General features: G+C 49.1%; 1 protein-coding gene across 2 annotated transcripts in view; it reads right to left on the bottom strand.

The window, feature by feature from the left end:
• LOC101530371 (core histone macro-H2A.1) overlaps window positions 1-12,903 on the bottom strand; it is a 64,074-nt gene that overhangs the window by 29,127 nt on the left and 22,044 nt on the right. For both annotated transcript variants that reach the window (XM_004586421.2, XM_058677693.1), the window contains one exon: window positions 146-252. In XM_004586421.2, the coding sequence (XP_004586478.1) occupies window positions 146-252 (107 nt within the window). The remainder of the gene's footprint in view (window positions 1-145; window positions 253-12,903) is intronic.

The raw sequence follows: 12,903 nt of genomic DNA, 5'->3' as shown, positions 1-12,903 counted from the left end.
CACACATACACACATGCGCAAGAAGAGCTGCAAGGGACTGCTAACAGTCCAAAACACAGCTCCTGGCTGTTCTAACTGGACCATTCTGTCTCGTGGGCAATCTGACCTGTCTGTTTCAGCATCTCAGGGTAAGGGTCCCCCCTACCTGATTCAGTTCTTCATCATTGGCCACCGCTAGCAGGATATGCCGTGGTGTGACCCGCCCCTTCTTGTTGTCTCTTGCCGCATTGCCAGCCAGTTCTAGAATTTCCGCTGTGGGACAGAGAGGAGCATGTGATGATGTCAAAGCACCAGAGGATGGTGCCTGCACCAGAATCTCAGGAGTCCCGTGCACAGCACCCCTCAGAGATGCAGTCACTGGAGGTGGGCAGCTGCTGGCAATGTCTGCCTGGCACATTTTGCAATCACAGATAGGTTATATGGCAAAGCTGAGCAGGCCTTAGGAGGCCCCTAGTCCAACTCTCAGCCTAGGGGATGAAAAAACTGAGGCTGAAAAAAAAAAGGGCAGCTGAGGGCCCGGCAGCGTGGCCTAGCGGCTAAAGTCCTCGCCTTGAACGCCCCGGGATCCCATATGGGTGCCGGTTCTAATCCCGGAAGCTCCACTTCCCATCCAGCTCCCTGCTTGTGGCCTGGGAAAGCAGTCGAGGACGGCCCAGTGCATTGGGACACTGCACCCGTGTGGGAGACCCGGAAGAGGTTCCTGGTCCCGGCATCGGATCGGCGCGCACCGGCCCGTTGCGGCTCACTTGGGGAGTGAAACATCGGACGGAAGATCTTCCTCTCTGTCTCTCCTCCTCTCTCTGTATATCTGACTTTGTAATAAAAATAAATCTTAAAAAAAAAAAGGGCAGCTGAAGGTCACTAAGTAAGCAGCCCAACCCTCTGAAAGGGCAGCCTGCAGTCAACACTTGAGGTGTCAGCAGGGCCACCCCCACCCCGAGAAGGTGATCACATAGGTTTTGAATAACAGATCACGGTTTACAGAGTTTCAAGGGGAGGGTGGCTTGGTGCTGGAACTTCAGAAATTACACTGACTAGAAAAATGCTGAGGAGCTACACATTTGGGTTGGAAACTGAAAGGAAATAATGAGATATTGTTACTTTTTACAAAGTCAAAGCTATAAAAACAAAATCAAACTGGTTGAGGTGTTACAGATTTTAAAAGGCAAAAGACATAACAATCAAATACAAAGTATTAATCCTCAATAGCTCTTGATTAAAAAATAAATTTAAAAAGGATGTACAGGCCATTCTGGGGACACGTGAAGACATGTGCATGTGCACAGGGTCACACGGGCTCAGGCTCCAGGTAAGATCACCTTGTTGAGGGGCTCACGGCACTGTCCTCCTGCAGGCCTCCTAAGAGGCCGTGATTAAGCATCCACAGGAGCAGTGTGTCTGCTGAAAGGGAGGTTGATGTAACGTAATGATAACAGTGTGATGCCAAGGTGTTCTTCTTGCTGGAGAACCCTCTCATCTATGTCAACATGGATGAGGTTGGAGTTTTAGGCATTCCGCGCAGTGAGACGAGCCAGGCAGAGGAAAATAAACATTACTTGAATTCCTGAAAACCCAAACTCATAAAGCAAAGAGCAGATTGTGGCTACCAGGGGCTAGAGGGTTGGGACATGCCAGTCAAGAGACCCAAGGTTTCGGTTAGCACGGATCACTTTTGGTTGCTACTAACATGTTAATTCACACCGATGCGTGCATGCATTGCAACAATGCTGAAAGGACAGATTCAAATGGTCTCAACACTATTCAGTAAGCAAAAGGGAGCATGTTAATTAGCTTGCCTTACTCATTCTATAACTTGCACATACATAAAAACATTATACTGCAGCCTATAATTATATACAGGTATTTGTCAATTGTAAAAATATGTTTAAAAAGTGAACAGTGTTTTTCTTTCAAAATTCTGTATGCTTCAAATTGTTGAAAATAAAAAGCATGGGGGGGGCGGCACAATAGCATAATGGTTAAGGTCCTCGCCTTGAATGCGCCCCGGGATCCCATATGGGCGCCGGTTCTAATCCCGGCAGCTCCACTTCCCATCCAGCTCCCTGCTTGTGGCCTGGGAAAGCAGTTGAGGACGGCCCAAAGCTTTGGGACCCTGCACCCGCGTGGGAGACCCGGAAGAGGTTGCTAGTTCCCAGCTTCGGATCGGCGCAGCACCAGCCGTTGCGTTCACTTGGGGAGTGAATCATTGGACGGAAGATCTTCCCCTCTGTCTCTCTTCCTCTCTGTATATCTGACTTTGTAACAAAAATAAATAAATATTTAAAAAAAAAAAGCATGGGGGGGGGGGAAAAAGATCAAGATGGATCTACCCCTGCCCACAGCTGGCGCTGAGCTGGCGCTGAGCTCCTTGCCCTACCAGGCAGGCAATCACAGGACCCGGGGAGAGGTTCTGAACAGCACAGAGGTGACAAGGACTAGGAGGCACCCTATGGCAAGAGAGCTCTTGTGATGACCTGTGAAACCTCACCTGTCTCTCTCCTTCCTGAGGTATGCGGACTGTCTCATCACACATGTCTCACTCTTCCCATGCCATGGTCCCCTGTATATCCAGCTCCAGTCTGACCTCCTCCAAATGCTGAAGAATGCTCAAGCAGTCTAATTATGCTGTAAACACTGGATTTCTCCAGTGCAGTCAACACTCAAGAGTCACTCAAAATACCCTGGGACAAAATCCCAGCTGTGTGCAAATCATGTGTTTGAAACTTGCAGCATGACATAGTCTACATGTTTTCACAGGTACTAACAGCTGAACCCCACCTGCTGCAAGTGTGGAAAACGCACGGCTGCTCAACTACTCAGGCACACACCAGGAGAGTGGCAGGGGAAAAAATACTAGTCACACTCGCAACAGCAGGTTTCCCTAAACATAGGAATTCATCTACTTGATCATCACCTTCGTGACACAACACCATGTGCCTGATGAGTGGGACCCGGAGGCACCATGAGGCCAGCAGGGGGAGCACCACACGGCTCCACAGGCCAAGGTTGATGTGCCACTGAGGCCTTTACCAGGGCTCTAACCAGGAGGGAGAGGGCTACAGGTACAAGCTGGGGAGGCAGTGAAGGCAGCCAGTAATTACAGAGGTAGCGGATAGGGGTGCTCCTCCCATAGCTTCAGTACAGTTTAGATGTCCACTGGGAAGAGGAGGCTCTGCTGGCATTGCCACTGGGGCTTCCCTACAACCAATCATGGCAGAATGTTCCATGGCCAGCAGAGATAGCCCATTCGGCCAAGAGGAACACTTTGCCTGCAATGTCTCTGAATAGAGATCATGGGTCCTAGGTGCTTGAACCCAGAGATGCCTGCCTGGCAGTCTCATTCTCCTGCACTGGCAGAGTGGTCAGCACAAAAGCAATGCTACTGATCATCTCGTGGCCTGTGAGGAGCCAAGGAAGACATGGCAGCCCCATAGACGCTGGGAGTAAGGGGGGCAGCAAGGAGTGACTGCCACAGTGGTCTCTGGGCTGGACCCCATGCTGCAGTGAGGCCCAAGAGGGGCATCTGGAACCATGCAGCTGCCACCCATTTTACAGGCTTCCTGGCTTCCCCACACACCATCCCTGAGACCACAGGGAAGTCCAGAGGCAGCTGGTGTGTTAACAATCTCTCGCACACATGGTGCTACAACTGCCTTACCTGCCCCTCTAAAGGAGTGGGGCGGGGAGGGGAAAGAAATGGGGGAGGAAGAAAGAATATGCTACAGTGGTGGCCTGTTTTGTTAAGTTCTAAACCTACTCCCTTTGGCAAGAAAATCATTTGCAAATACAACTCCTCAGCAAAGTGGAGTTGGCCTGCTTCCTCTTCTGCTGGAGCATTAGTGGAAGCCCCCCACTTCCAAACTCTAACCACCAAGGAGAAACGGTGGCCACTGATGGTTAGGGATGCAGGAAGGGAGGTGGTCTTCCTTTGTGCAGAGCTGTCTTAAGCTGTCCCATGCAGGGAAACTTCCTATGCTGAGAGGGCCTGCAGCCATGGCAAGGAGGGCAGAGCCCACTGTGTGGCTGGGAGGGCTCAGACAAGAAAAGCAAGCTGTGGAACAGCCCAGACTCCAGCACTGAGGCCACTTCTCCTGGAGCTGGAGGATACCCGCTCTGGCACCAGCAGCCTCTTCCCCTGGTTCTGTTTCGAAGTTCAGGGGCCTCATTGTTCCATGTGGGAAGGGCTAAGGGCCACACTCACATCTTTGCAGACTGAACTTAGAGTCAGGGAAGCCAAATGGGATGCACCCACAAGTGACCATGAGCAGCCTATCAGATGGAGAGGGTGAGGCAAGGGGTCACTCAGCTTCCTTCTTTACCAAGGAGCCCCAAAGTCCAACACACCTCCCTTTTCGCAAAAACCCCAGCTCAACTTTGATTTGCAGAGGCCAAGAGTAACTGGGCCCCACCCCACCCCCAAAAGGGCCTGACTACAACCCTGGAGGAGTAACAGAGGGCACAGATCCCCACTGCAGCAGCTGAGCAAGAGCTTTTATCTTGTGTTTACTCCTGCCTTTTTCCAGATGGATAGTTACCATAGTAACACCACTGCCAAGGGACACACAAGACAGAGCACCTCAGAGACACACCTTTTATGAGAAGTGCACTCCACTCCCCTGCCCTCGCCTGCACTGCAGCAGGCAGAGGGCTGGGGCAGTTTTCAAGGGCCAAGGAAGATGGAGGGCACACCCTGATTGCTAACAAAAGCAGGAACCTGCAGCAGGAACACATTCCTTGCCAAGTGTTGGTAATTCCCAGCCCTTAATCCTCAGCCCTGTTCTAGAAAGAGCCATGGTAAAGGGCTTTCCTGGCTCCAGGAGAGCTGCATGCCACAAAGAGAGGTGTGCAAAAGTGCCAGTACAACAGGACAGAGTAGTCCCACCTGCCCACCAGGTGCACTCACATTCAAGGTGAGAGAGAGAGTGGGTGGATGACTGCTGAGGAACCAGGAGGCACACAAGCCTTTCCTGAACGTGATTCTCTCCTTCACAAATGATATGGAGGGCAAAGTCATGGAAACCCAGGCCCAGAGCTGCACAGCGGTCAGGCCCAGCCCCCACAGTGGGAGGGGACACACCCCCACTAGCACAGAGAGCTGCCTCCAGCCTCTGCCTCAACCAGAAGGGAGTTGATGCCTTCGTCTGGGGGACCTGGGGGAGTGTATGGAGGGGTGTCTCCTGCATTCCATTTCATATTCCGTAAAGATGTGTGCATCTCAACTTTGTGTCTGGCTGGATTCTGAGAAACAGAACTGGGAAAGCAACATCTACTGACACAAATCTCTTCCCCCTTGGGTTGCCAGAACCCAGTCCTTGGAGGAAATTTTCACAGGAGCCATAGCCCTGCAGGCTGTAATCAAAACAAACATAATCTGTAACAAATCCCAGGAGCAAAGGGAGAAAAGAGTAATTGGAATGGAGAAGAAATAATACCTCTTCCCAGGTTCTCTGCCCCTCAGAAGTCTTCTTAGCCAAGGACAGCCAAATTTTTGTTACCAGGAACCAAAAGGGCTTAATGTCAGCTCTGTATACCATACAGCATCATTAAAGTTCCCAGGTGAACAACATGGCCCAGCTCTCATTACCTGTTCTTTTGTTTTGAGCTTGTTTTGTTTAAAATCTAATTTGCCAACTTCTAACACACCAACATCTTTTGCTCCCACTGCTCCTGGCAACTACTTAGAGGCTGGCTCGTCATTTGTAGTGGTCAGAACCAGCCAAGTGACCCAGACCAGCAAAGCGACCCATTCTCTCCTCAGAGCAGCAAGCACTGCTGAGGCACCCCTGGGCCAAATGCTCCCAGCCTCACTGAACATGATCATTTTAAGACAACTTGACAAGATTCCCAGAGCTTTGAATAACGGCACAATCTGGCAGCCTTTTCCATTATACACCAGCTGTCTCAACATGAATACTTTTGACAGGTCTACTTTCCAAGTTCACCCAGAGACCAAAGGCTTAGGGCCTTTTCCCCCTCCCCCGTCGTCTTGAACCAAACCATCTCTGTTGCATTGCAGCACTCTACCTTCCTTCAGGGAGATGAAATCATGGTTTGCAGAATTAGACTCCTAACAGCTAACAGGTGATGTGTTGAGGCTGAGCCAAATTTTAAACACAAACCTTGCAATAGGACAGAGTCAGGGGCTCTTACAGAGCTGTTTGAAGCATCTCATCCAACAAAAGAAATATTGAAAATAACAACCAGAAATCAAAGGCAGGCAATTGTTCACATAATCCCAGGGAGAAAACAGATATTTGCTATAGAGCCAACAACATGACAAGGAATCTGTTTATTATATTTCTATTCATCATCCTTCCATCAGCAGTTCACAGAGTTCAGAACTATTTTACACCATTCCGGAAGGCCTTAACCCAATCAACCCCAATTGGGGAGTGACTGCTAAGAGCTTCCTGTCTTCTGACCACACCACAGCCTCCCTCAATTCCCTCAGCAGCCCTGAGTGTTTGCAGCCGCATCCCAGGAACTGCTGCCCTGCAGCCCACCTTCTCAGGAGATGAGTAGTAGGATCTTGGGCTGTAGAAGCGGCAGCTCAGACCTTTGGGCCACAGTTGGGCTGCCTAGTCTGCCTATCCCAGGACTCAGAGACAGTATTCCCCCGAGACAGTAAAGTTGACAGTGGTAACAGAAGGACATGCATTCTATGCTGGACACAAAGCATTTGAAAGAACAAGGCAGCCACTGGTCCTCAGCACAAAGTTGCCCACTGCTGTGAGCAGTTACAGACGTCCATGACGGGCCCAGGGCCACGAGGACAGCGGCTATTTCTGTCTCCTACCTCCCCAGAAAGTCTCCCACAACATGCAGCCTTACTCGGTCATCTCTAAAGTTAGCTCCATTTCCTGCTAATTTTTTCATTTTTCAAAGTGAAAAGTAATTTTTACAACATATACATTAACAACGGGAACAATATGGTTCTTGGGAAACATTACCTTACAGTCTAACTGCCGAAATCAGCTCTAAGGACTTCAAGTTCACACACACACACACACACACACACACACACACACAAAAAAAACCTCAAAGAAATGCTTATAATGAAAAACTACCTATGGATTTCGAATTTTGCACTAAACCAACTTATTTTGAAATTACATTTTCCTCCATACCTTCCTTGTCAGGAAAGCCTTTCCTTATCTGGCTTTTCTCTGTGTCCATGCACAGGCCCACAGTTAGAACTGGAGTTCGCTGCCTGAGTCTGTAGCTGAGAGCTTACACTGAGCTCCGAAACAGCCCAGAATATGCCTAAGCCTCAGTTTCCTGTTCTATTAATGAGGATGATAACTGAGGTTATCTCTTGGGCTAATGGAATAAGGCTAACACAGTAAAACACTTACTACCTTGATGAAGGCAAGCTACTATTACTGAAACTACAACTACATGATTTTTGAAAAGTACTGCACCCCCCCCCCCCCCCCCCCACCCCCCACCCCCCCCCCCCCACCCCCCCCCCCCTCCCCTCCCCCCCACCCCCCCCCCCACCCCCCCCCCTCCCCCCCCCCCCCCCCCACCCCCCCCCCCCCCCCCCCCCCCCCCCCCCCCCCCCCCCCCCCCCCCCCCCCCACCCCCCCCCCCCCCCCCACCCCCCCCCCCCCACCCCCCCCACCCCCCCTCCCCCCCCCCCCCCCCCCCCCCCCCCCCCACCCCCCCCACCCCCCCCCCCCCCCCCCACCCCCCCCCCCCCCCCCACCCCCCCCCCCCCCACCCACACCCCCCCACCCCCCCACCCCCCCCCACCCCCCCCCCCCCCCCCACCCCCCCACCCCCCCCCACCCCCCATTTTCCCCCTCAGTTTCCTTCCTCTGAACAACTGAATGGATGCATGTGTGTAAGAGCCCAGAGGAAAAGCAACAACCAAAAAACAACACCCCTAGCTTCCTCCCCCAGTAGTTTACTCTTAGCTGTTACACTTAACAGTTTACATATGTTTGAAAAATGCACTTGAACTCGATTAACCTCACTGCTGCCAGATCTGCCTTGATGGATCATAGCACCCAGGGCGGCCCCACAGTCAGTACCTTTCTTTGGATGGGATCTGAAACTGGTGTCTCACCTCTTTGGGGTATGCCACAGTGGGCACAAGGCAGAGCCAGCTACTGTAACAGAAGTCAAGGTCCCAGGGAGGAGGAGAGCTTAAACGTCATACCTAAGGAAGTCCCAGAGAAACCAGTTCTAACTGAGCAGAGCCTCCTGCCCCACCAATCACTTGCTTTCAAGGACTCTGAGTTAATTTACAACAGCTAATATATAATTTATAAAGAAACAGTGTTTGTTTTAATAATGGAAAACCACAGCCATTTGTTCTTAATTCATCTCAGGAAGGGGAGAACAATCAAGAGATGTCTGCTGAAATGAAATGATTTGAAGAGTATAATGTAAAGAGGAAATTCACTTAAAGAGCCCAGTCATGGTCCCACGTCCCAGATGGATTCTGCAAGGGGGAAAACGAGAAGCAGCACAGCGTGTTCAGCAGGCTGCCGCTGTGGGAGGAGGCGGCAGGGCCTGTGAGGCAAGCGTGCACCAGCCTGCATCAAGGTGGGGCAGCCTTGGACTGGGGTCAGGAGACATAGGAGACACTGTGTGAATCTGTCTTTTGCACATCTGCTTTTCAAAATGAAAAGCAGAAGCACAGGATAGATGAGAAGCCGAAGCAACTCTGCCATGGACTGCCCTAGTGGCCTCTGCTGCTTTACGCCCACAAGTACCCTCTGGCCATGGCCATTGTGTCAGCCTCATTTGGAAATTTGTGCTTCTTTACAGCTGACTGGTTTTAGAGCTTCAGGAACTTGTTGGAGAAGGGGAGGCCACAGGAGAAGAATGCATACTATAGCACGTGGGATGATCTTTCCCAATCTCGTCTGTCCTGCCTGCCCATGTGGTCTCCACACTGAGGTTCACTTATGTAAGGGTTTGCTGAAGAGACAATGGCCCAAAAGCTACTTGCCCTCCAGCCCCACTCAGCACCACTGTATTCCCGAGGCTGCTGTAGCCCCTTCAAGAAGCCTTCCAGTCACCTCTGTGACTCGCCAGAACCTCACCTGCTCTGCTGCATTCCCAACACAGGTCCCTTCCCTAAAACCCAAAAACCCAGTACTGCCACTCCCAGGACCCATCCCATCCTGGACTCACACTTGTCTCCCACAAGCATGCTCTCCACTTTCTTGTTCTTTTCCAGGATGGTTTGTCTTGGAAAGTTCATCTTGCAGTATCACTGGGTCGTCTTGTCCATGCCAGGCCAAAAAGATATCTCTGGTCTTCACATGTCCACACCTTGCAGTTCAACCATCACCTATGACTGCCTTAAGCCTGTCTCCCCAGGCTCTGTCTTCATTTAGGACAGAAGCCACACTAACGACCAGCACACATCAGGCCTCCTTAGGCAGCCAATGGCTGCTCGTTACAAAGCGAATGTGAAATGCACCAACTGCTCCTGGCTCGTATTCTCTCTACACTCACACCTTGCCCAACAGGGTGCCTGTAGACAGGTTCTTCCAAAGATGGGTAACCATGCAGAGTGCCTTTGGATGAGAAAAATAGTGCATCAACTGTGTGTTCAGAAAAAAGATGACTTTCAGATTCAACTACCTGTGGTTATTTTTGGTAACATTAGTTAAGGAAAATTAAATTTTCTAGTTCAGAAAGCCTAAAAAAAATTCCAAAACCTTTACCCAATGCCTAGCACTTGGGAAATGCTCCGTATGTGGCAGGTGTTTGAGAACTTCGACTATTCCACCTTCACCCACAACTCATGACATCTCTGAGCCTAGAAGCAAGTCTGCCAGGGCCTGGAAGAGTGGGAGCAGAAGAACAACAGCCAACTTTCCAATGAACCAACTTTCCAATGTACCACCAACTTTCCAATGAACAGGAGAGACAGACGACTTGCTGCAATCAACATCCAGATTTACAGAAGGTTATACCTGAATGTCACAAAGGTGACAGCTTGGCTGCCAATTACCATGTGCAGCAGTGATCAAGCTATGGCTAACTCACAGGTCACCACTTCCCAAGGCCCTGGCTTCCTCCTGGCTCCCACAGCAACCCTGAGTGTACCCTACAAACACGGGGAGAGGACGCACTGAGGACCACTGCAGATCTCTAGAAAAAACAGCTCTGAGACCTAGGGAACCCAACTTCTGGCCACTAACTGAGACTCATTTACTTAAAAATGACAGCTATGGGAAGGATAAGGTGGAAAGCAGGGTCAGAGCCGTGGGCTGTGTCAAGCAACCTGTCAAATTCAAGGAGAGCTTATGGCAGCCTCTTGGCATGTGGAACTGTAAAAGGATGGTGCAAGAGACAGAGAGCGAGCCTGAGTGTGATTAAAAGCCTTCGCGTTCGTCTTCCTACTGGAATGTGTTTATAGTGCTAAGGAGTGGCTTTCTGCTTTCCTGATCTTTAATTTTGGGTTAACCAAACATGAAGGCAGGAGAGAATAGTAGAAGGACTGTAAGTGTGCTCCTCTGGTTGTGAGTATTTTAAAGGTAAGATCTAGGGAGACAAGATCCAAGCAGGATTCTCACTCCTTTTCTCTGTAGGTACGCAGATCATAAGCAGGTAGTATAGAAGCCGCTCGTCATGATCATTCACAAAGACGACCCTACAGTACCCCTCCTGGAATGCTGCCATCTTCCACGGGGGGGGGGGGGGGGGGGGGGGGGGATCCTGGCTTCCTTTGCTTTGCCAGGCATAGCTGAGTAGCTCTTGCAGTATAGAGAACGACCCTTTAAATACACCCGCACTCTCCTGTTTGCCAGTGCCTCTCTTCAGGCAGGAGTGGCCTTCTATAGCCTTATGTTAACTCTAATTAAACTTAATTTTAAAAATGTTGGGGTCTGGTTTAGCTCTCAGCCTCATCAACGCCCAAGGCAACATCTGACATTACCAACACCGCCTCCCCTGAAGCTCACCATCCCTTAACTGGCATCCTGTTCTTCAATAAAAAACAATTTACTGTGCAGCAGCAGAATGTGGGCCATCTGCTTGGAGCCAAGCACACACCAGTGAGGGAGGGTAAAGACACAGACCAGCCCTGAGACCACTGACATAGCCCTAGGAAGTCTGGCACATATAGGCACTCAGTAAACAACTGTGAAAATCAGTAATTCCTCCCACCCTAGGATGCAGCTGTCCACCTTGTACCTGGTCAGGGATGGGTAGGGGTAACTGAGGAATCAGCAAACCAGAAACACCCAGCATTAGAGTGGGCAGGCAGTGACTATGGCTGGAGGTACAGGGGTGTTCCCCAAGGCCCTGGCCTGCTTTTACATGTTAGAACATGGAGGATCCAGGCTGGCAAAGCAACTGCAAGCCCTTAGTTCCTAAGAAAAGCAGCTTAGGATGGGCCCAAGACACAACAGGCCTCATTCACACACTCAAGGCAAGTTTTGAGGTTCCTTGAGGTAAGGTTAGGGCAGAACACAGATCCTTAGGTTCTCCTAACAAAGACCCCGACTCAAACATAAACAAATCACCCACTGAAAACTACCTGTACCCACTGCCCTCCTGATTCTTTAATTTTGGCATTTCATGTTCTAGGTTTATTTGATAATAAAAAAGGTGAAAATATCTTCAAAAAGTTACATAACAATGTAAGAAATTAGTAACACTCTCCTGGGAAAATTGCAACAGACATGAGAGGAAGACACATGACTCCTCGTGTGTTTCTTGGTACAATGAGAATTTTACAAGGGATATTACTTGTTAAAGAAAACTAAATTCAACGAAGTAGACAATGCAACATGTGAAATACAGTATGTAACAAGACACACCAATGAAACAGAAAACTGCCTTCATTGCAACTAGAAACTCCATATGATAACAGTGGTACCTGAAGTCACCAGCAAAAATGGAATAGTTAATTACGTTGGGATAATCCATCAACCATATAAAATAAAATTGAGTGGGTCTTTATTTCATCCCATATAACCCAATAAACTTCAAGTACATCAAAGTAAAAACGTGAAAAATGAAACCATAAATAAATAAATCTGGAAAGGAGACTTTATAAATCTGGAAAGGAGACTTTCTTAACCCTGTCTCAAAATATAGCAGAAATATTCCCCAGACTTCATATATTAAAATTATTCAGGCTAAGAACATAAGGTCACTATGTGAAAAAAAAAAGTAGAGAAAACTGAATATGGGAACATAAGAGATTATAAAGAATTACTGAGATGAATCACAAACAACCAAAGACGACTTTGAGAAATGAAAGTATAATTCAAGTCAAAAAAAAACCTCAACGATTTTTTTAAAGGTAGATAAGATACAGCTGAAAAGAGAATCAGTAAACCAAAACAGTTCTGGGAGTCATACCAAAAATAATTATCCAGAAAGGTACGAATGCCAAATATAAATGAGATGCACACACCTGGAAGACAGAGTGAAACACAACACGACCGACCACAGATTCCATTTGTCTTCCATAGGAGAGACTAGCTCAGAGACACCCAAAAGAAACGAGAGCTGAAAATTTTATGGATCGGATAGAGATTTGTTATGAACAGAACCTGAGGCTATTTATCAGAAACAGAACTTGGTTAAATGAAACCCAAAAGGATGTACTTCAATCAGGAAAATAAACAAATAAATAAAGTAGGAGAATCAAGATGGCGGAATAGGGTAAAGACACGTTTAGACAGACGGAAAAACATTCAATCAGGATGAAGCAGAGAGGACATATTTCAGGTTGTAGGAAAGGACAGAACAACAGCAGAGGGGTACCTGGAGACTGACCGACACAGGAAAGCAGTGGACACAACAGTGTGGTGTTGCAGAGACCGATACTACAGCACGGCAATCTGAACTCCACAGCAGCAGAAACTCCACCAGCAACCAGGTGGGAAGGGACTTTCACTGGGAGTTTGGGAGGTGAACCCAAAG

The sequence above is a fragment of the Ochotona princeps genome, chromosome 19 (genome assembly GCF_030435755.1).
Source record: "Ochotona princeps isolate mOchPri1 chromosome 19, mOchPri1.hap1, whole genome shotgun sequence".
In the NCBI taxonomy this organism is placed as follows: domain Eukaryota; kingdom Metazoa; phylum Chordata; class Mammalia; order Lagomorpha; family Ochotonidae; genus Ochotona; species Ochotona princeps.
Note: the sequence above shows the minus strand (reverse complement) of the source record. Positions and strands in the feature narration are given on the sequence as shown.